The sequence below is a fragment of the Neophocaena asiaeorientalis genome, unplaced genomic scaffold (genome assembly GCF_003031525.2).
Source record: "Neophocaena asiaeorientalis asiaeorientalis breed wild unplaced genomic scaffold, Neophocaena_asiaeorientalis_V1.1 scaffold206, whole genome shotgun sequence".
Taxonomy (NCBI): domain Eukaryota; kingdom Metazoa; phylum Chordata; class Mammalia; order Artiodactyla; family Phocoenidae; genus Neophocaena; species Neophocaena asiaeorientalis.
Window position 1 is genome coordinate 1,941,254 of NW_020174578.1, and position 20,511 is coordinate 1,961,764.

At 57.6% G+C, this 20,511-nt stretch overlaps 2 protein-coding genes across 5 annotated transcripts in view; one reads left to right on the forward strand and one right to left on the reverse strand.

The window, feature by feature from the left end:
- LOC112408458 (transient receptor potential cation channel subfamily V member 6-like) overlaps window positions 1-13,597 on the forward strand; it is a 13,824-nt gene extending 227 nt beyond the window's left edge. Inside the window, exons 2-15 of the mRNA XM_024758063.1 lie at window positions 6,949-7,046; window positions 7,208-7,330; window positions 7,687-7,824; window positions 8,112-8,210; window positions 8,363-8,538; window positions 9,023-9,169; window positions 9,278-9,490; window positions 9,780-9,866; window positions 9,968-10,044; window positions 10,288-10,453; window positions 10,823-10,889; window positions 11,244-11,512; window positions 12,547-12,653; window positions 12,960-13,597. Coding sequence (XP_024613831.1) covers window positions 6,949-7,046; window positions 7,208-7,330; window positions 7,687-7,824; window positions 8,112-8,210; window positions 8,363-8,538; window positions 9,023-9,169; window positions 9,278-9,490; window positions 9,780-9,866; window positions 9,968-10,044; window positions 10,288-10,453; window positions 10,823-10,889; window positions 11,244-11,512; window positions 12,547-12,653; window positions 12,960-13,221 — 2,029 coding nt within the window. The 3' untranslated portion in view covers window positions 13,222-13,597. The remainder of the gene's footprint in view (window positions 1-6,948; window positions 7,047-7,207; window positions 7,331-7,686; window positions 7,825-8,111; window positions 8,211-8,362; window positions 8,539-9,022; window positions 9,170-9,277; window positions 9,491-9,779; window positions 9,867-9,967; window positions 10,045-10,287; window positions 10,454-10,822; window positions 10,890-11,243; window positions 11,513-12,546; window positions 12,654-12,959) is intronic.
- Window positions 13,598-13,675: 78 nt separating this feature from the next.
- The window catches only part of EPHB6 (EPH receptor B6), a 14,677-nt gene continuing 7,841 nt past the window's right edge, over window positions 13,676-20,511 (reverse strand). Inside the window, exons 5-19 of one of the 4 annotated variants that reach the window (XM_024758061.1) lie at window positions 20,176-20,240; window positions 19,214-19,967; window positions 18,411-18,566; window positions 17,701-18,039; window positions 17,482-17,606; window positions 17,135-17,297; window positions 16,795-16,909; window positions 16,504-16,556; window positions 16,203-16,322; window positions 15,841-16,088; window positions 15,418-15,591; window positions 14,808-14,957; window positions 14,390-14,595; window positions 14,111-14,205; window positions 13,676-14,004 (exon numbers count right to left, since the gene is read on the reverse strand). In XM_024758061.1, the coding sequence (XP_024613829.1) occupies window positions 13,934-14,004; window positions 14,111-14,205; window positions 14,390-14,595; window positions 14,808-14,957; window positions 15,418-15,591; window positions 15,841-16,088; window positions 16,203-16,322; window positions 16,504-16,556; window positions 16,795-16,909; window positions 17,135-17,297; window positions 17,482-17,606; window positions 17,701-18,039; window positions 18,411-18,566; window positions 19,214-19,967; window positions 20,176-20,240 (2,834 nt within the window). In that variant the 3' untranslated portion in view covers window positions 13,676-13,933. Of the gene's footprint in view, window positions 14,005-14,110; window positions 14,267-14,389; window positions 14,596-14,807; window positions 14,958-15,417; window positions 15,592-15,840; window positions 16,089-16,202; window positions 16,323-16,503; window positions 16,557-16,794; window positions 16,910-17,134; window positions 17,298-17,481; window positions 17,607-17,700; window positions 18,040-18,410; window positions 18,567-19,213; window positions 19,968-20,175; window positions 20,241-20,511 lie in introns of those variants that run through there. The other 3 variants (XM_024758060.1, XM_024758059.1, XM_024758062.1) reach the window with 3 other exon arrangements.

Sequence of the window (20,511 nt, forward strand, 5' to 3'; positions counted from 1 at the left end):
TATCTGGGCAGACTTCCTCCAGGCCTGACTCCTTGGGAGCATTTGGTCTCAGGGGTCTTGGCCTGTGGGGCTAGCTCCCCAGGACGCCAGGTGGAAGGGGAGGGGGCTGGCATGGGTGACACAGGTGTTTGCTAGGTGTTGACACAGGTGTTTAAGATCCAATCAATTAGGGAAGCCTCTTGTGAGTACTTCCCGGAAGGCCAGGCACCTTGCTGGGCCTGGGAAGGATTATGGCATCATAGACCTGCAGCCTGGAGGTGCTTTATCTCTCTACCCCCTGCCCCTAGAACAGTCTCTCGGACAGAAACACATAGCACATATATGTACACATGTGGGAATGAATGAATGAATGGAGCAGAGAGGGAACTGCAGGCAGTAGTAACCACAAAAGAAGACAAAATTTGCTAATCATCATTCCTGTGCATTTATTGTGTCAGCCGCTGACCCAGGCCCTTCTCTGGGTCAGACTCTTGGGGCAGGTAGAGGGGGATTGGTATGGAGACAACAAAGCTGGGACCCAGCCCTGAAATTTATTACCCTCTGCTCGGGGAGAGGGGCATGGGTAAGGGCCCCAAATTCCAGATGTGCTCAGAACTCACTGTCAAATGCAGGTTGAGGAATTTGAGAGGCTCTAGAGTTTGAGCCTGAAGCAAATCTCACTTGTCGCTTCCAGCCCCTGGAAACTGCCCTAAACTCATCTGATGGTCCTCCCCGTTGGGAACTGGAGAGGAGGGGCAGGGAGAAAGCTTGAGGCCATGCCAGTGTGTGGTTTCTTCTGCAGAGTCTCTGTGCTCTCCCCACCCGGGGGCTGGTAGGCTAGAAGGAAGTCCTCCTCTTGGGACTTTCCTGGGCTCCTGAGAAGGCAGATATTATGTCTATTTAAAGGGGAAGGTCCGAGGTGTTTGTGTCTGGGGGTCTTTCTCCACCTCCAAGTGCAGGGGTCTGCCTGAGCCTGACGGGGAGGCTGGGGGCTATCTGGAGGCCCTGCGGTTTTCTTTCTTTTGCTCAAGGATTCGGGGTTGGAGATGTGCCCCTTTTTTGAGTTTCGGCTTCCCAGCTCTCACACCAGCTGCCACCTCTCTCCCCGGAGGCCTGGGAGAGTGGGGGCTGAGCACATGTTTGGCGGATGACATCTTGAGGCAACAGAATGGTATTGTTGTCGGGGAGACCGGGCCATCACGGTTCCATTCATCCCTTTCCCACTCTCGGGACCTCGGGGCCTGGGGAAGCCCGGCGGGAGCCCAGAAAGGCCTGGGGGCTTGGAAGTGGTGGCAGAGGCTCCCTGTGTGCCTATGTGTGGCAAAGACAGAGTGAAGGACCCGGGCTGGAGCCCGCGGCTGCTTTCCTTGTCTTTTCTGCCCCTGTTCCTTAGGGACTTCTCGTGGGCTTTCCTCTGGCAGGCCTGGGCTAGGAAGGCCTGATGTCACCACTTGGAGGGATTCTCCCCGCTTCCTGATCTCCCCTGTCTGATTCCACAGTTTTTTGACGCCCCCTCTTCCCGGACACCAGGATCCTGGGATATTGATTCCCCTCTGGGTGGATACTGCCCAGAAGGACCTGAAAGTGTCGGGAAGGGGAGTGTCGAAGGCTGTGCCATCAGCCAGCTTAAGGGAAGATTTGTGGGCAGCTAGACACACGTGAGCTGACCATGTGAGTGAGGACAGCGTGACCAGGTGAGAAGGGCCTGTTACCATCCCCCCACCCCCTGGGAATGAGGCAGACCCAGAGTGAGCAGAGGGGGGCTCTGGGTGGGGTTGTGGGTGGAGCGTGGTCCAGCGAGAAGGGAGCCATTCAGGTCTCTCCAGGAATATGGGGAACCCAGCATCCCTCTTTCTCTGGTAGACTCTTCTTGGGTCTTCGTCGCCGCTCCCTCTGCTTAAATGGATATCGTTGGGATCCAGGTTGAACCGTCACTTTCTCTCATTTCTTCTGCATCGTCTCTCTCAGCTTTGCATCGTCTTATTTCCTGAGATGCAATGTACTAGACATGGAGTGTAAAACTCTCAGCTAGGTTTGCAGAAATGAACATGACACATTCTCTGCTCTCAAGAAGCTCACGTTCTCGTGGGCAAACCTCTCTTTGGCTTCTTCATCCCATCGCCCAGAAGCTGAGCTGGAGGGAGGTCGCCCCAAGTGGCCAGGGCACGCCTCCTCCCCACTCAGGGCTGCTCTTTGCTTCACCTGTGGTCACTGCACCAGCTGCTCTCCCAACTCACCCGCACCACCAGCAAAATTGGGAAGAGTCATAAAACTAGAAGAACCACATAATTGAGTGGTGAGAGCCTGAGGCTAGGATCTCGGCCAAGCGTTCTGCCTTAAACTCTGTCTGATCTTCTGGCAAGGATTTGGCTTGGCTGCCTCGGTTTCCTTTGCGGAAAAATGAGAGAATGATTCAGCCTGTGTCACGGGGCTGTAAAGAGCAAACGTGATAGTAAGTGAGATGCTGCTTTGGAAGCTAAAAAGCACATTTAACCCATGGGACTGTTGTGATTAAAAAGGACATAAGGGGGCTTCCCTAGTGGCGCAGTGGTTGAGAGTCCGCCTGCTGATGCAGGGGACGCGGGTTCGTGCCCCAGTCCGGGAAGATCCCACATGCCGTGGAGCAGCTGGGCCCATGAGCCATGGCCGCCGAGCCTGCACGTCCGGAGCCTGTGCTCCGCAGTGGGAGAGACCACAACAGTGAGAGGCCCGCGTACCGCCAAAAAAAAAAAAAGACATAAGGAAAGTCAAAAGGCAAGTCCCAGTGACGGCAGGAGTTAGAGGGGTTGTGAGCTTCCGCCTATCAGAGCTGGATCCACCCAGGGAACCAGAGTCAGGGCTTCTAGATGGTGTGGCCCTCCCCTGCCCAGCTGGCAAGCTTCTCCAGGAGGGGCTGGTGGAGAAACCAGTGGGACCCACACATGTGGCTCCCGTGCCCCCCGTACCTGCTCTGACCCCTCTTCGGATCCTGATTAACACAGAGAATAGGGACAGAGAAATGGCCATCGGGAGTCCCAGCACTGCCTCTGACTTGTTTGGACAGATCACCTCGGGACTTCAGGCTTCTTTCTCCATCGATTACATGAACAGATTAGACTAGGTTTCTAGGGACTTTCTAGCTCTAAAATGCAGATTTGAATTCTTCTCTAGACACTCTTGATCCTGCCTTCTTTCCCAGCAACCAAATACAAAACTTCATTCGTGCCTACAGCACCCACGTGTGCAGGTCCACATGTGAGTGCACGCACAGACGTGTACGTATCCACAAGAATGGAGGCAGAGAGGACTGGCTGAGGGGATGGAGAGAAAAGGCGAGTGACAGATCCTTGGGGCCCAGAGGGGGCCCAGAGGGAGCCCCGAGGGAAGATCAATGATTTATTTACTCTATAGAAAGTGTGCTAGGTTTTATGCCAGAAATCCTATAGTAGCATTTCTACCAGTCCATTACTGAACCATACCGTTCAATTTTATAATTGTCAAGCAAAATAAGACATTCTGAATTCCAGAAACACCTTTCATATCGTTATAGCTTCGGATCTGCTCTCTAATTTCTTTTATTAAGTCTTTTATTAAATACTTAATCAGTGGGTGCTTGAAAGGCTTCACCTTTTGTTTCTTAGTTGAGTAATGATTTAAAAGAAAACACACAGAGGGAATTTCTTACTCTACTTAATGTGAAAAATACTTTCCTAAAAAGATTATGAATAATTATACCTCAAGGTCAGGGTTTCGCTACCTTGGCACTTTTGACGTGTTGGGCAGATGATTCTCTGTTACGGGAGGCTGCCTTGTGTAAGAATCTTAGCAGCATCCCTGCCCTCCGCCCGCTAGATGCCAGTAGCACCCCTTCCTGCAGTCATGACAACCAAAAATGCCTCCAGACATTGCCCAGTTCCTTGGGAGGCGGCAGAGGATCACCGCTGGTTAAGGACCACTGCTCTAAATCACTGTTTGTAAGTAAGAGATTCTGGTAGTAATGTTAAGCATTCTACTAAATAAAGTGAGACTCTCCCCTGGGAGGGAGGGAGTATAATTTAACCATTAAAATCAGAAGACATTTTGGCAATATCGTCTCTCCTTCCTGCCGTAGGGAGGTGTCTGGTGAAGATGTGTAGGTTTTGCTCCGGATCTAAACGTCTGTGCTGGGTTGCTTTGGAAGAAGCTAGTTTCCCAGGCACAAAAATCTTTGGATGCGTCCGCTCTTGTGCCTTTTTTATGGGGCACAAGGGTAGGCAGGTGGTTGGAGTGGGGCGGGATCTGCCTTATTGCCAAGAATGCGAGCAAGGGCTTTCTCTGCTGCCCCCTTGTGGCCCTGTGATGCTATTGCAAGTCATGCCTCTGCCTGCTTCCCTGGGAACCATTCCGACACTGCCCTCCGTTTTTGCTGGATTCTGGAGTTTGCCACCCAAAGGAGGCCAGGTCTCCATAAACCTGGTTGGGGTTCCCCGATAAAATACAAGGCAGAGTTGAATTTGAATTTCAGATAAACAACAAATAAGTTGTTAGTATATGTATGGCCCACATATTGCATGAGACATACTGATATTAAAAACTTATTTTCTGTGTATCTAAAATTCAACTCTAACCGAGCATCCTCGTGTTTTTACTTGGTAAATCTGGCAAGCCCCATTCGAACAATATCTCCCTGCCCTTCCCAGGCCAGTAGGGCAGTCAGCAGAGGCCAGAAACAGAACATGTATGGACTGGAGGTTTGTGAGAGACATTTATGGGCATCAGAGATGTGTCAGGACCAAGGGGGACATCTTTGGGGCTGCCACTGACTAGCCTCCTCCCTCACGTCTTAGGAAGCAGGGAGGAGACTCTGCACTTGGGTCAGAAGCCCCCTTCAGTCAAAATGGGGCACAAAACTAGAAGCTAATTGGAGGGGGGCAGAGAAAGTTTACAAAGATGAGAAAGTGGCTGACCTCTGACCTCAAGGGCCCCTAGTGTAGAGGAAGAGACAGATGCTAATCACAGAACACAGTGAAAATGCTAAAATGAAAGTAAGGCCAGAGGAGAGGGTAGAAAACTTCCTGCTGTGTGGTGTGTGTGTGTGTGTGTTGGGGAATGCTGCTTACTTTACAGCATCTATAAAGGGGGGCTTTGGGCAAATTGTTGGGAAAGGTAGTCGTGATGGTAGCGCTGATGGGGGGTGGGGGGTGGAAGGTGTAACAAACTTGTTTTGCAGCTGTGTACGCATACCAAGCATACTATTTTTTACTTAGATTATACGTTTGCCTAAGGCTGGCTTAGGGGGCAGCCTGATGGAGATAATAAGGAAGGACAGTAAAGCCAAACCACCTTCTGGCATTGCTACAGTTCACTCCTTCTACAGATAGTGGCAATGAGTGTCTGCCATACGCTGGGCATATTCCCAGGCATGGCGAGCACAGAACAGGGTGATTAGGGCAGGGTGGGGGATTAGAGTCCAGGTGGAAGGAGAGTTGAGTTATAGCACAGGAATGGGGAGGATGGTGTGCCCTGGGGTGGTGAGGCTGAAATGCTGGGTGGAGGGCCAATGAGAGGAAGAGAGCATGGAAAAGGAGTTGCACAAAGGCTGTAGAGGATTTCTGAGTTTCTTCTCCTGGATGTTTAAGGAGCCATCAGACTTTTGCGAACTGTGGTTGCATCTGCCGTTTAGAGAGAGCATCTTGGTGGCATCCCGAAGAATGGATTGGGGAAAACAGCGGTGTAGGGAAAGAGGATATTTTGCTAATCCTGGCCTAGAGAATGAGGACGTGCATCAGCAGGAATGAGAGGGCAGGGACTGAACGGAGAGGGATGTTGAATTGGCAGGTGGCTGCCTGCGTGGCCTGACGCGGGGAGCTGGGGCCAGCATTCAGGGAGATGGACGTGTCGTGCTCTTTCCTCCTCTCCTGAGCACCCACTCACCCCCAGCTCGTGGAGTCGATTTCCTGCTACTATGGGTTCTTTGGTGTATGAGCTCCTGTTCACATAACTGGCCATCTGTGGGTAAATAGCGTTATTTCATTCACTCCCGTAGAAAGTGGGCCAGGAGAGAAAATTAAATAAAAGGGACCCTGTGTGTCTTAGTTTGGCTAAGTTTTGATATTACAAAAGGTTTTTATAAAACCTTTTATAAAATAAAGGTTATTATAAAAGGTCTTTTAGTTCATTGTAGGTGTAAGACTGGAAATTCAAAGAAGATGATTCTTTGCCTAAAACAAGTGAGAAGCAGATAGAAAGTAGGGAGAGACTGTAATGTGATGTAGGGGCCAAAAGGAAAAAAAGGACCCACGGTTGCTTTTCGATTGACCCCCAGATATGCTGTTGTAGGAAGGAAAGTGCCAGAATCAAAGGGCTTTGCCGAGGTCTAAAAAGGCGAGCATCCAGTGGTTGAGAGTCCGCCTGCCGATGCAGGGCACGCGGGTTCGTGCCCCGGTCCGGGAAGATCCCTCATGCCGCGGAGCGGCTGGGCCCGTGAGCCATGGCCGCTGAGCCTGCGCGTCCGGAGCCTGTGCTCCGCAGCGGGAGAGGCCACAACAGTGAGAGGCCCGCGTACCGCAAAAAAAAAAAAAAAAAGAGAGAAAAAAAAAAAAGCGAGCATCACACAACAGGAGGAAGATCTGCCGGCGTCTACGTGTCAGCCTCCTCCGCAAATATGAGGAAGGAATTCCTTGTACCCTTAGTCCATGAAAACAAAGCTTATCTTGGAGAGTAATCTCAAGGCTTTGAGTGAAGCTCAAACAGGGTTCCTCCAGAGGTCAATAGGTCAGGAGGTGAATGAGTATTTTAACTGAAACTCCTCCCTCTAGAAGCCAGGTACACGGATCACACACACGCACACCCTGGTCACAGCACCCAGGGGAAAGGAAAGCAGTTCCTGACATTCTCCCACGCAAGCTAAAGGGGGGAAAAGCTGCTTTGGGTTAACTAACGGGTCAGAGAAAGAGAAAAAAAAAATGACAGACCTGGCTCCACAAGCGGACCTGCTCCCCTCCCTTGTAGGATCTGGGAGTCTCCTCTTCTCACAGCTGCCAAAGAGAACGATATCCAGGCTCTCGTCAAGCTGCTCAGATATGAAGCCTGCGATGTCCACCAGAAAGGTACGGCGCCTCTCCCCCCGGGTCAGCCCTGTGCACGCGCTCACCCTCCACCAGCCTCCTGCCAGTACAGCCCCGGGACCTTCTGCCGTGGGCCCCCAAGTCTCTCCAGTCCCCATTCCCCTGCTCCAGCAAAGCCATGTGACTCTTTCTGTCAACGTCAGGAGCCCTGGGGGAGACAGCGCTGCACGTGGCGGCCCTCTATGACCACCTGGAGGCCGCCATCGTGCTGATGGAGGCCGCCCCGGAGCTGGTCGACGAGCCCATTACCTCTGAGCTGTATGAAGGTGAGACGCCAAGGGGCTCAGGACGGAGGGAGAAGCGACCAGCTCACTGTTTCAGGGCAGTCCTGGTGGTGGATAATTTGGGGAAACCAAGAGGGAACGTGAGCCCCCTTCCTCTTTACCCGCCTCTTCATGTCCCTTCTTCCTCAGCATCCTTAGTGCGGCTCACTCGAGCGCCACGCCCCGAGATGGAAAGGCCTAGAGTGGGAAGAGGCGGGCAGCAGCTGGATCCCCTGGGAACCCCCACCCCATCCTCCCCGCGAAAGGCTGCCCTGGTGAAGAGGACCCTGTGGAGATATGGGAGGGACCCCCTGCAGGATCCTGGAGACACACCCCATGACAAGAGCTCTCTTGTCCAGGTCAGACGGCACTGCACATGGCCATCATGAACCAGAACGTGAACTTGGTGAAAGCCCTGCTCGCCCACGGGGCCAGCGTCTCTGCAAGGGCGGTAGGCTCAGCCTTCTGCCTCAGTCCCCACAACCTCCTCTACTTTGGTGAGAGCCAGGGCCAGGGCTGGGAGGGTGGGGAGGGGGCCGAGAGCAAAGGGAGGGCAGGCTGTGGAGGCTCCATGCCGGGGGAAGCTGGGAGGGGTCCGCCCTCCTCAGGCTGAAGGCCAGAGCCAGCCCCCGACGCAGGGCCCCCTGCAGCGTCCCCGCCTCTGGTTCCGCTGACAAGCGTCCCCAGGCCCAGAGCTGAGACGTGGGGAGGGAGAGGCAGTCCCCTGGAGAGACTGCCCATCCCAGCCTGCACCCTCAAGCCACGGGGCCCTCTGCACCCCCAGGGGAGCACCCTTTGTCCTTTGCGGCCTGCATGGGCAGCGAGGAGACCGTGAGGCTGCTCATTGAGCACGGCGCTGACATCCGGGCCCAGGACTCCCTGGGTGAGAGCCGGGCTGGAGGGGGAGCTGGGTTGCAGAGGAGGGGCCGGGACAGCCCTCAGGTCCCCCAGAGGGGGGGGGGGGGGGGGGGTGCCCTGGGGAGCATCAGGGACTCTAGTCCCGGTGGCCACGTGACAGCCCGTGTCCTCCCCCAGGAAACACAGTGTTGCACATCCTCGTCCTCCAGCCCAGCAAAACCTTTGCCTGCCAGATGTACAGCCTGCTGCTGTCCTACGACAGGCGCGGGGACCACCTGCAGTCCCTGGACCTCGTGCCCAACCACCAGGGCCTCACCCCCTTCAAGCTGGCTGGAGTGGAGGGCAACACCACGGTGAGGGACCTGCCCCCAGTCCCCCCGTGTCTTTCTCCTGACCTTCATCTTACGTTTCTGGCCCTTTGAGGAAACAGATGTCACCAGTTATCCCCGATGCTGAGGTCCCGTCTTCAGCTTGAGTTGGAATTTCTTCCGCAGCCCCTGTCTCTCTTTCTTGCCCACTCTCTCCCCTGAGTTGTTGGGGACTTACAGGGTCTAGATCCCACTCTGGAGTGGTCTGAAATGCCCACGTCCTCTTGTCCTTCCAGCCCACAAGCAGCAGCCCTGCATCCTCTCACCTCTTGTTTCCAAGCTCTAGAGGGAGTTACAGGGGAAGAGGATGAACTTGGAGGCTGGCACGAAGATGGGTTCTTTTGCCCGCAAGGCTGTGGTCTTTGAGTAAACAGTGAGCACCCTTTCAGGGGTGCTGTGCTCTGGGCAAGCTCCCCAGCCGCACCTTGTGACAGTCCCCTTTGCTTTGCTCCTGCACCCCCAACCTTAGATGTTCCGGCACCTGATGCAGAAGCGGAAGCACATCCAGTGGACGTGCGGGCCGCTGACCTCCACTCTCTACGACCTCACGGAGATCGACTCCTCAGGGGAGGAGCAGTCCCTGCTGGAGCTTATCGTCACCTCCAAGAAGCGGGAGGTGCGGGGTACGGGGAGGGGGGAGGAGGGGGTGTGGTCTTCAGGGTAGGGAGCAGCGGGGGAGGGGAGTCAGGGTCTCCGAGCTGCTTGCTCTCTTGTTCTGCTGCAGGCTCGCCAGATCCTGGACCAGACACCAGTGAAGGAGCTGGTGAACCTCAAGTGGAAGAGATACGGGTGGCCATACTTCTGTGTGCTGGCTGCCATATACCTGCTGTACCTGGTCTGCTTTACCACGTGCTGTGTCTACCGCCCCCTCAATCCCAGGACCCACAACCAAACTGACCCTCGGGACAATACCATCCTACAGCAGAAGCTACTTCAGGTGACACCCTAGGAGCAGCAGAGCTTCAGGCGGGATCCAGCTCTCTGCCCTTTCTTCCACGTGAATCACGTTCCCGTCTTACCACCACCGTTTCTCCCTCGCTTAAGTCTCAAATTCAAAATACATGCACACAGAAACATACCGATGCTCTAAGAGCAGAGTTGGAGAGCGCCAACCTTAACAGGTTAAAAAGAATCTGACTGGTTTGTGACCCTAGACAAGGGCGCTGACTTGTACCCAGGGGCAGGCTGGGAAGCCCCGAGTCCTCTGACCACGTCTCTCCCCTCAGGTGGCCTATGTGACCCCCGAGGATCACCTCCGACTGGTGGGGGAGCTGGTGTCCGTCTTCGGAGCTGTGATCATTCTGCTCATAGAGGTGTGTTGTGGTCGGGATCCGGGGGTGAGGCTGTCTGCCGCGGGGATCCAGCCCGAGCCTCAGTCTCCAAGGGCCTTTGTGTCTTCCTGGCCTCTCTCCAGATTCCAGACATCTTCCGCGTGGGGGTCACTCGCTTCTTTGGACAGACCATCCTTGGAGGACCGTTCCACGTGCTCTTGTGAGCCTCCTTCCTCTCACCCCCGTCCCTTTCCTCACCAAGGCTGTAGTTTTACTCCCCGGATCCCTAACCTCTGGAGAACGCCAGTTCCAGAGGCCCCTCTCTGTGTGTGTGACCCTGTGTATCGAGCTTACAGAGGTTGAACCTGAGTGTGCGGGCACCATTTCCATCACCCCCTTGCTCTTGGACCCCCAGGGTCATCCCAGTCTCGCTCTCACCACCCCCTCTCTGCTCTCCCCCCAGCATCACCTATGCCTGCATGGTGCTGGTGACCATGGTGATGAGGCTCACCAACACCAACGGGGAGGTGGTACCCATGTCCTTCGCCCTGGTGCTGGGCTGGTGCAACGTCATGTACTTTGCCCGAGGATTCCAGATGCTGGGCCCCTTCACCGTCATGATCCAGAAGGTCCGTGCTGCCTCCCGAGCTTTCTAGATAAAGGTCCTAGAGCAGGGGCTGCAAACATTTCTGTAAAGGGTCAGATAACAGAGGTCTCAGGCTCGGAGAGCCACATATAGTCTGTTTGATTTTCTTCTCTTTTTCTCTTCCTCCTTTAAAATTTTTTTCAATCCTTTAAACATGTAAAATTCTTGTTCAAGGGCCAACCGAAACTGACCAAGTAGATTTGGCCAGTAGGCCAGTTTGCCAACCCTATGGGAGAGGGGTGGAGCTGTTAGACGTCTCAGGGTTAGACCTCTTAGAGCTGGAAGAGGCATCTGCTCAAGGGATTGATGTGCAGCTGTCCTCCCTGTCCTCCCTTCCCTCCCCTCCGTCCGTCTCATTTTTGGCGATCTGATGAGATTCTGCTGGCTGATGGCTGTGGTCATCCTGGGCTTTGCCTCAGGTACATCGTCTCAGATGGGGGCCCTGGGCTGGAGGAAACTGGATAGCACAGAATACCTCTGGATAAACTTGGTGGGGGGCGGGGCGGGGGGGAGGTGGGAAGGCAGGCAGAGGTAAGAGGAGGCCATAGGATCTAAGGATGGGCTGTCCCTCGGGAGTGTTAGGGGGCGGTGGCTCTCGGGATCAGGAGGGTGAGCCATATGGAAACTAAGGGAATGAAAGAACCCAAAGTGCAGAGTGAGGCAGGGCTGGGATGGTGGTGTTGGAGAGGAAGGGGAAAACAGCACTGAAATGGGCAGCAAAGAGCTGGCTATGGTTTATTCACATGTAACTCTCACCCCCTGGGGTGGAGCAGCCTTCTTTATCATCTTCCAGACAGAGGACCCTAACGAGCTGGGCCATTTCTACAGTTACCCCATGGCGCTGTTCAGTACCTTTGAGCTGTTCCTCACCATCATTGATGGCCCTGCCAACTACACCGTGGATCTGCCCTTCATGTACAGCGTCACCTATGCCGCCTTCGCCATCATTGCCGCTCTTCTCATGCTCAACCTCCTCATCGCTATGATGGGGGACACTCACTGGCGCGTGGCCCACGAGCAGGACGAGCTCTGGAGGGCCCAGGTGAGCGCCCCCTGGTGGCTGGGAGGGTTAGTGCAAGTCATTCCCTTCCTGCCGAGGACGGGGGGGCCAAACTCAGAGGCCGGATATTTTGACCCCCAACATAGGTTTGGACGGTTAGTGCACAGTACAGATTATGCAAAGTGCACAGAACTGGATTAGCAATACGACTGAGCAATACTGGAATAGCTGAAAAGAATTCCTCAGTTTTCTCAAAAAGTCAAATCTGTCTTTTCTAGACTCATCAACAAGAAATGACGCTTAGTAGCGGCTACTACAGCATTCAGTAAATTTTGTTACTGAATAAAAAAGCTGGAGTATCACATCTTTCTGGCAATAGTTAAGTCTTCAAAATCTGACCCAGAAAAATTGGACCTGTTAAAAGTAATGCCACACAAACTCCCTATATAGCAGAAACTATCTCCAGTCAGGTAATTGTGATGGGGACAAAAGAACGAATTGGATCAAATCATTTAAAAATACAAAATAATTTATCTCAACAAAAATAATTTCAGCAAAATAAATGGAAATCCCTCAAATCGGATGGCATCTAACTGTGTTGTGTAGAAAATGGAGTTAAAAAAAACCATAAGCTGGCTAAACAGGGTTTGCTGATGAAAATATTTTTTTCCATGCGAATGTACCGATATGAGATTTCTCTGCGGGATGTTTGTGTTTCTAAGTGGCCTTTACATCTGTAGGGTCAAAATATTCTGTAGCCCTGCGGACCCTTTCTCTTTGCTCTGCCCTCGTTCCTGTCTCCTTGGAGCAAGGTCTCCCCCACTGCTGCAGGGCCAGCCTGGCCCGGATGTCAGGTCACGGGTGAAGTGCTGTAGGGCTCAAGGCCCATCCACTCTCTCCCGCAGAAGAGAGCTGACAAAGCTGACGCTGCCATCCCCACCTCAGGGGTGTTGTCACCTCTGGGAAACCATGAGTTTCCCAGATGTTGCACAACTGTTGTCCCTCTGCCTGGCATCCTCTCCTCTCCTGGTCTGCACCCAGCCTCTGATTTCATCCTCTTCTGTCCCCACACGCAGGTCGTGGCCACCACAGTGATGCTGGAAAAGAAGCTGCCTCGCTGCCTGTGGCCTCGCTCCGGGATCTGCGGGCGCAAGTTCGGGCTGGGGGACCGTTGGTTCCTGCGGTGAGTGACAGCGGGGGCTGGCGTCCCTCTGCTCACCCTCCTGCCCCCAGCGGCCCTGTGCAGGCCTGTGTGCTCCCTAGGCTTCAGGCCTCGCTGGGAGAAAGGGGCCTGCTAGGTTCCTGGGCCCTGAAAGCATCCCCAGAGCTGCTGGACTCGACTCTGTGCTGCCACCCAAGGCCTGGCACCCCCTGTGCCCACTCGGGCTGCAGACAAGGGAAAAGGGCACGAGCAGTAGGGTTGGGCGGAGCCAGGAGACAAGGGCTGGTCCAAGGTCAGCCTCTCCAACTCTTCCTTCCCCGCCGCCAGGGTGGAAGACAGACAGGATCTCAACCGGCAGCGCGTCCGGCGCTACACGCAGGCCTTCTGCAACCCAGGCCCCGAAGATGACATGGAAGGACGGGAGCTGGGCGGCCCCCACCTGTCCCTTCCTGCCCCCTCGGTGTCTCGAAGTACTTCCCGCAGCAGCATGAACTGGGAGAGGCTGCGGGAAGCAACCCGGAGGAGAGAGGGGAGGGGGACGATGACCATGGCTCTGGAGGACGGGCAGTGTTGGGAGTACCAGATCTGAGTGTCTCCGCCCACACTGGTGCCCTGCAGCATCAAGAAGCAAAGCCTAGACCTCTCATCTGCCAGGTCCAGGGGGTAGAACACAATAAAGGGAAACCAAGGAGCAGGCCCACGCCTCATCGTAAGCACAGGGCCCAGCGCGAATAAGGACCCAGCTTCACCCACCCTGGCGGCTGCACTGTCTGAGCCAAGCACTTTTAAGAAAGGCTTGCTGCCTCGGGCACTGGTCTCCACCCCGTGTCACAGCTGCAGACAGGGGAGGAGGCTGAGGAAAGGTGTAATGAGGGGATGGCTACCGCCTGGCGGGCGGCTACCTGGGCGCCTGGCTACCGCCTCCTACCTTCCAATAAAGTCCTTCCTGCTGTCCTTGTGCACCCTCCCCTGCGGTGTGGTCTTCCTCTCTGCTCCAAGGCCTTCCCACCCCTTCCCCGCAGACCGAGGCCTCACCACACCTCCAACTTGCAAAATCCCTTCTTTCCCTTTAATGTGGGGGAGGGCGGTGGAGGGGCAGAGGACCAGGGAGTGAGGCGTCCCCAGGCTCGGGTTTAGCGTGGCTGGCGGGCGCTTCTCACGGTGGCCAAGGTGGAGACGGGCTCAAATCTCCCATGTCCTCCTTGGACCTGTGTCCAGGACTGGGTCACGGGCAGTGTCAGTTCACAGCTCTCTGCCCGGGGCTCAGACCTCCACAGAGCCCGGCGGCCTCAGGTGCTGCTTCAGGAGCTGGATGTGGTGTAGCATCTTCTTCTGGTGGCCGGCCAGGGTGATGCCCAGGGTTGGCAGGTCTCTGGTGGGGAAGAAGTGGATTAAATCGGGGCCAGTGTCTCCGAGATCCCAGGCGCCGACCCCCGCCCTGGGGCCTGGGCTCCCCTCCCCCACCTCTCCCTGCTTACTCCAGGCTGAGCTGAGCCACGTCACTGAAGGTGTGGAGGCCAGACTGGGAGAAGCTGTCCTGGTAGCACTCCAGGCCGATGGCCGAGAGCCAGGCCTGGGGGGAGTCCAGAGAGGGAAAGTCCAGGGCCACGGGGTTCAGAAGGGCCTGGGAAGGTCTGAGGGGGAGCGGCAGGCAGGTCAATGTCCCCTCTTCACCCTAGGCCCCTTCGCCTCAGTTTTCTTTTTGGTTTGCCTCATCCCTCCCTGGCTTTCCCACGCTTTAGTCCCAAGCTCCAGACCTGTCGCTGGGGCTCCCGCCGGAGTGCTCTGCTCCCTGCAGAGTGTCTGGCTTGCGGATCATCTTGTCAAACGCAGCCACCAGCTGGTCAAAGTGAGGTCGCTGGGTACGATCCTTCTGCCAAGTGTCCAACATAAGCAGGTGCAGTCCAGGCGGACAGCCTGGAGGCGGGGGCAGCCGGAACTCCTGCTCTATCGCATTTAGTACCTGGGGGTTAGAGGAAGCACAGGGTGCTTGGAGGCTATTGCTAGTGGAAAGGAATGTATTTATTGTCAGGTAACCATGAGGTTGGAAAGGAACTTAAAAGATATAGAAAATGAGAGCCACGAATGGAGGGCTTCGAATGTGTGAGTCTGTGAAGGCTGGTGGGCTGGAGGAATAGCGGTGGGGAATCGGCAGTGTCTAGGTCAAGAGCTCACCTCCTGGTCACGCATGTCCCAGTAGGGCCGTTCTCCGTAACTCATCACTTCCCACATCACTATCCCGAAGCTCCAGACATCACTGGATGTTGTATGTTTCCCGTGTGCAATGACCTCTGGGGCTGCCCAGCGAAGCATACAACTTGGGCCCTGAGGGGTGGGGTTGAAAGTAACAACAGCAATAATCAGAGCAGTGGTCCTAGCTATTGATCAACTACTACGTGCTCAGATATGCGTCAAGGGTTTCACATCAAGCCTCTCGTTTAATCCCATAAGGACCCTGTAGCATAGCTGCCATTATCTCCATTTTGCAGATGCAAAGGCTGTGCGAAGTCACAGAGCTGGAGGGTGGCGTGTTCACGACTGGTACCCAGCGGCTCTGACACTAGTCAGCATGAGGGAAGGGCAGGAAGGAGGTGGTTCTAGGACTCCCACCCTCCCAGTCCCCTTTCGTCCCCAGTGTCCTCAGTCCCTGAAATCCCTCCATCCCACAGGTGAGCTCTGCCCCTTCAGACGCTAAGATACACCACCTGAGGCATCCACCGCCCCAGTTCCAGCTCAGCCTCCAGCGCCCCCTGAGGGATGCGGGGCCCCAAGGCTGTGCTCTCACCTGAGGACTGTGGCCAAGACGAGCCACTTTGCACACTAGGTGGCTGTTCACCAGCACACTGTGGGCAGAGAGCGCACGGTGGACGAAGGCGAAGCTGGACAGGTAGTGCATGGCGGCGGCCACGCCCCGCTGCATGGCCACCAGCTGCAGGCTGCTGAACTGGCCCTCCCGCTGCTGTGGGATGGGGGGGGCAGAGGTCAGCCGAGGGGTGGGGGACCTCGGCACATCACGCACAGACACTGGCACCAAAAGGCAAAGGGACCTGGGGATCAGCGAACGGTCTGGGAATGAAGGACGGAGACCCTGGAGGTGGGGCAGCAGGGGAGTGAACGCGTAGACACGGCTCTGCCTCCCGGACAGTTGAGAACTGCCCACCTTCCCGGCCCGAGCCGCCCCCCACACCTTGCTGCCAGCCTGACTGACCCTCAGGAAGCTGTCCAGGGGGCCCAGCTCCATGAGCTCCGTCACCACCATGAGGGGCCGGCTCTTGGTGACCACGCCCTCCAGCCGCAGGACGTTGGGGTGCTGAAACTGGCCCAGCACTGCGGCCTGGCCTAGAAAGGCCATCTGCAGGCTCTCGGCGCCTCCGCTCCACAGGGCCTGGATGGCCACGGCCTGCTCCCGCCGTCCCCGGGGCTGCAGGCGGCCCCGGCGCACCTCCCCGAAGGAGCCTGGGAGAGCAGGTGTAGGCTGGGGGGGTCTCCAGGAAGGACTCAGTGTCCTGCCCTGTTTAGGAGGGACGCTGCTGGGACCCCTTCCGTACCCTCCCTCTGCCTCTGCCATACCTGCTCCAATGACCTCCTCGATCTTCATGTACGTGGGATCGACCTCCCGGGCGAATTCTCGGATGGCCTGGCAGGGGTCCTCGTAGGTGGAGGGATCGACGTAGTACTTCACCCCGAGCCCTGCAGGCACACGGGGTCCGTTATGAGGAGGTGTGCAGGCGGGCGGCCCACGCACCCCAGGCACGCTCTCTCACTGCCGAAGACGGTGCCCAGGAGCTGCCCTCAACCCTGGGGGGCCCAGCCTTGCCTGGTGCCCTCCCGGCCCCCATCCCATCCCATCCCATCCCAGCCACACCCACACCTGGGCTGCTGTACTGCTGCAGCTGTTCCACGTAGCCAGTTCCACGCCGCTTCCTGGGGGACAAACCAGAGTCCTGTGATCACACTCCCTCTCCCACTTCCTCCCCAGTCTGCCCACGAAGGCCAAGGTCCTGCCAGGGATCAGTGGCTCGAAGGAGCCGGGCCCAAGGGCGGGGGCTGGGTGGTGGCGGAGGACACTCATGGGCGCTTCTGCAGGGAACCTCGGGGCCATCAGGGCTTGGGACCGAGCTTTGGAGAGTATGGTGCTGGGTCATGGCGGGGAGAGACTCACCTCTGGAAGACGAGAGCCAGCACGGTGATGGCCGCCAGCAGAAGGAAGGCCAGCGCCCCCAGGATGGACCCAACCACCAAGGATAGTCTCTCAGGAAGCTGGGCGGACAGCTCACCTGGAGAACCAGCCACCCAGAGTCACAGGTGTGGAAGAGCTCACACACCGCCCCGCAAGCACCCACTTCCCCACACCCCCTCCCCCCACAGCCCCGAAGGTCGGTGGGCAGCCACTCTCCCGGCCTGGAGGGTTTGGGGTGAAGGTTCAAGGCCTGGATGGTTCCTGGACCCCTCCTCACTATGCCTTGGGCTGCCCCCGCCCCGTCCAGGCCTCCTCCTCTCACCTTGAGGCAGCGTCTGGAAGTAGACCTTGCCCCCGTACGGGCCGTGGCCTGCGGCCGTCCGTGCCCGCACCTGGAAGCCATAGATGTGGCCGGGGCTCAGCTGGGTCACGGTGGCCGTGTTGGTCTCGCTGGTCAGGGTGAAGGAGTGGGATTCATCTTCTGCCTGGGGGTGACAGCCGCTCACTCCCTGCCAGCTGTGGGGGCCCCTCGCCCCCTGCTCCTACCCACGCCCCTCACAGCCCCTGCGGCAGGGCTCCGAGGCGCCTCCCCTGTCTCCCCACCTCCAGCCCCGCTGCGGAGCACTTCCAGCTCCCACCCTCCCCGCCGGGCGCCCCTCTGCTCCCCACCTGGTCATAGTAGCGGAGCTGATAGTCCAGGATGTTCCCATTGGTCTGGTCGGGCTGTGGCCAGGACACGGTGATGCTGCTGGAGGCCCGGCTCACCTGGTGCACAGCAGGGACTGCGGAGGGAACTGGAGTAGGGGGTTAGTGGCGGCCTCCAGGGTCGGGAGAGCGGGAGAGCGTTCTAAGGAGGTGACTGGCAGCTTAGGGGAGAGCAAGGCTCACCTGCGTGGCTGGTGCTGACATTGATGGCTGCAGCCTGGGGAGGGTCGGGGCTGAGCTCCGACACCCCATTGACGGCCTGCACCTCCAAGATGTAGGGCACGTGTGCCCGGAGCCCCCCAACAAGCACGCGGCTCTCAGTCAGGCCCCTCTGGCGGGGGTCGAAATGCACCTCATCCCTGCAGCGGCGACAAGCGCCCTTGCCGCCCGCTCCACACTCCTTGCACACGACGTTGAAGAGCAGGTCCCCGCGTCCCCCCAGCTCCTGAGGCAGGCGCCAGTGCAGCATGAGTGCAGAGCCCTGCACCTCAAACCACAGCTCCTGAGGGGCCGACGGGGGCGCTGGGGAGGGCGTGTGCAGGGCAGGGAAGGGCCCCGAAGACGGGAGTCGTGGGGCGGGGGTGATTGGGGAAGGAAGGAGGCAGGGGAGGGAGGATGGCCCGGAGGGAGGAGACAGAAAGCAGGGGAAAGCAGAGAAGGCAGATGGGGCGAGAGAGGAAGGAGGTGGGCGAGGTGGGGGAAGGAGGCGGGGAAGAAAAGCAAGGACACAGGAGAAAGAAGTCACTGCAAATGCAAACCAGCTGCCCCTTGTTGCCCTCCAGGCTCAACCCCAGCTGCCCCGTGTTGCCCTCCAGGCTCTCCCTCTCCTGGTCCCACTCCCATCCCACGCCCGTCCCTGGGGCCGGGGTCGGGGGAGGAGTGGGGGAACTCACCAGTGCAGGGGGCCTCTGGGGGGTCGGAGCTGGCCCGGTAGAAGCCCTCCAGGCAGGGGCACGCAGGGGCCGCAGGGTCAGGGGCGAGGCTGCGGGCAGGGCACGGTGAGCAGGGGGCATTCCCAGCCGAGGCTTTGTAGGACCCCCTGGGGCAGGCTGAGGGGCAGAGGAGGGTAGAGGCCTCAGGCCCCCCAGTCCATCCCCTCCTGAGCCCCCCACAAGCGCACACAGCCATCCTCGCAGCCTTCCGAGATCTATCTCCTCGTCACCCTCTCTCCCCTCTTTCCCTCCCTCAGCCAGACATTACTTCTGCCTTTTTGCTGGCACAGAATTACACTTCCATTGACGGAAAAAGTGAGGTGTGGTAGGGGCTATAGCAGAGCAAGCACCAGATGTACCCGCCTGGCTCGACTGCATATCCTCCCTCTGCTGCAGGATCATTCTTTACAGCTGTATCCACGCCTTCTACCTGCCTCCTGGTCACCTGGCCCTGGGGTGAACCACCGCCAGCTAGATGGCAAATGCGGACAAAGGACCCCATTCCAAGACAGCCTGGGAGATTAAGTCCTTTCGTCTCCATCCCTTCTTAGGCCTGCAGCCCTAGGATCCCCAGCAATCGCAGTGGAAGGTTCAGATGGGTTGCTGAGAGCAAGGTTGTGAGCTTTAGGAAATAAATCTGGAGAAAACAGGCGTCCTTTCCTAAGATAACTTATTCCTGAGCTTCTGGGGACAAAATGAAGTGTGGGCTCGTTCAGGAGAGGATCCCAAAGGTGGGGGGCAAGTGCAAGGGAGCGGGGTCTCACCTTGGCAGGCCTTGTCTCCGCGAGCAGGCTCGTGCCCGGGCTGGCAGCGGCAGCCCCCGACGGCTACCATCCACTTGCCCTCCCCGTTACAGTGCAGCCTGGGAGGGCTGCCTCCTGCCTGGGCCCCTCCTCCATCCTCCTCGGGCTCTGCGTGCGCCACACAGGTGCCCACGGCCGCCACCAGGGAGGCCCCCCCGGCCCCACTGGCCTGCGTCTCAGGAAAGGTGGCGAAGGCGCGGAGCACGGAGGGGCAGGCGTAGGAGAAGAGCCTGACCGCCACGAGGGCCAGGCAGGCCCCGGTGTCCTGGAAGGCCACGTAGAAGCCGCGCTGGGTCAAGGGCCCGAAGCTCCGCTCTTTGACGTTCAGCTGGAGCCCCGCCCGCTGCCCCGCCCCGCGCGGGCCCACCGCCCACGCTGAGGAGGCGGGGAAACTCTCATCCGCCGCGATCGTGTCCACCTTGGTCCAGCGTTTGAGGTGCCAGGAGGAGATGCTGTCGGAGTCGTCGGGCTCCTCGGCCTGGCGGTAGTAAAGCGTGAAGGTCTCCCGGCAGGTGCCCCCCGCCACGCCCAGGCTGGAGCAGGCCCGCACGGAGAAGTGCAGCCGGATGTGCGCTCTCTGGGCCCCTCGCCGCTCCACAAAGTGTGTCTGCAGCCAGTTGTCCTGCCCGGGGCCGGGAGGGGCCCCGGCCACGTGGCATGCCTCGAAGGTCCGAGTCAGGCGTTGCTGGTCATCCAGAACACTCACTTCGTCCCACTGCAGGGAGGACCACAGAGGGCATTAGCTGCTCCAGGCTGGAAAGGTGCAGGGAGGCGGGGGCGTATCCCTCCAGGTGAAACTTAGCATTAATGACATGCAAAGCAGCTGAGGATACTGGGAAGTCCTGCTCCTCTGGCGGGCAGGCATCTTGTTAACATGATGGGGGGGGGGGGCGTTGGGTTCAGAATGGAAGTGTGACACTCACCCCACCTGGTGGGTAGGTGAGCCAGCCAATCTCAGATGTCTCTCCAGTGGTGTCCAGCAATACCTCTGCCCAGTGGTAAGAAGGGGCACGCAGTTAGCAGGCCTTCAGCCAGCAGGTCTCACCCCACCCCATTCCCATTAGGAAAAAGAGAACTGCCCGGTTCCTTGAACTCACTAAGGAGCACAGCTGTCTGTCGGGAGCCTTTCTCTGAAACCCTCCCCCTTCCCTTCCCCCTTCAGGTGTCTTCACCCTTTCCTGCCTTTTCTGAATCTTTCCCACTTCCCATCAGTGCTGGCTCTCCCCTGGCAGGTGTGGTGGGGGGGGGGGGGGTTCTCC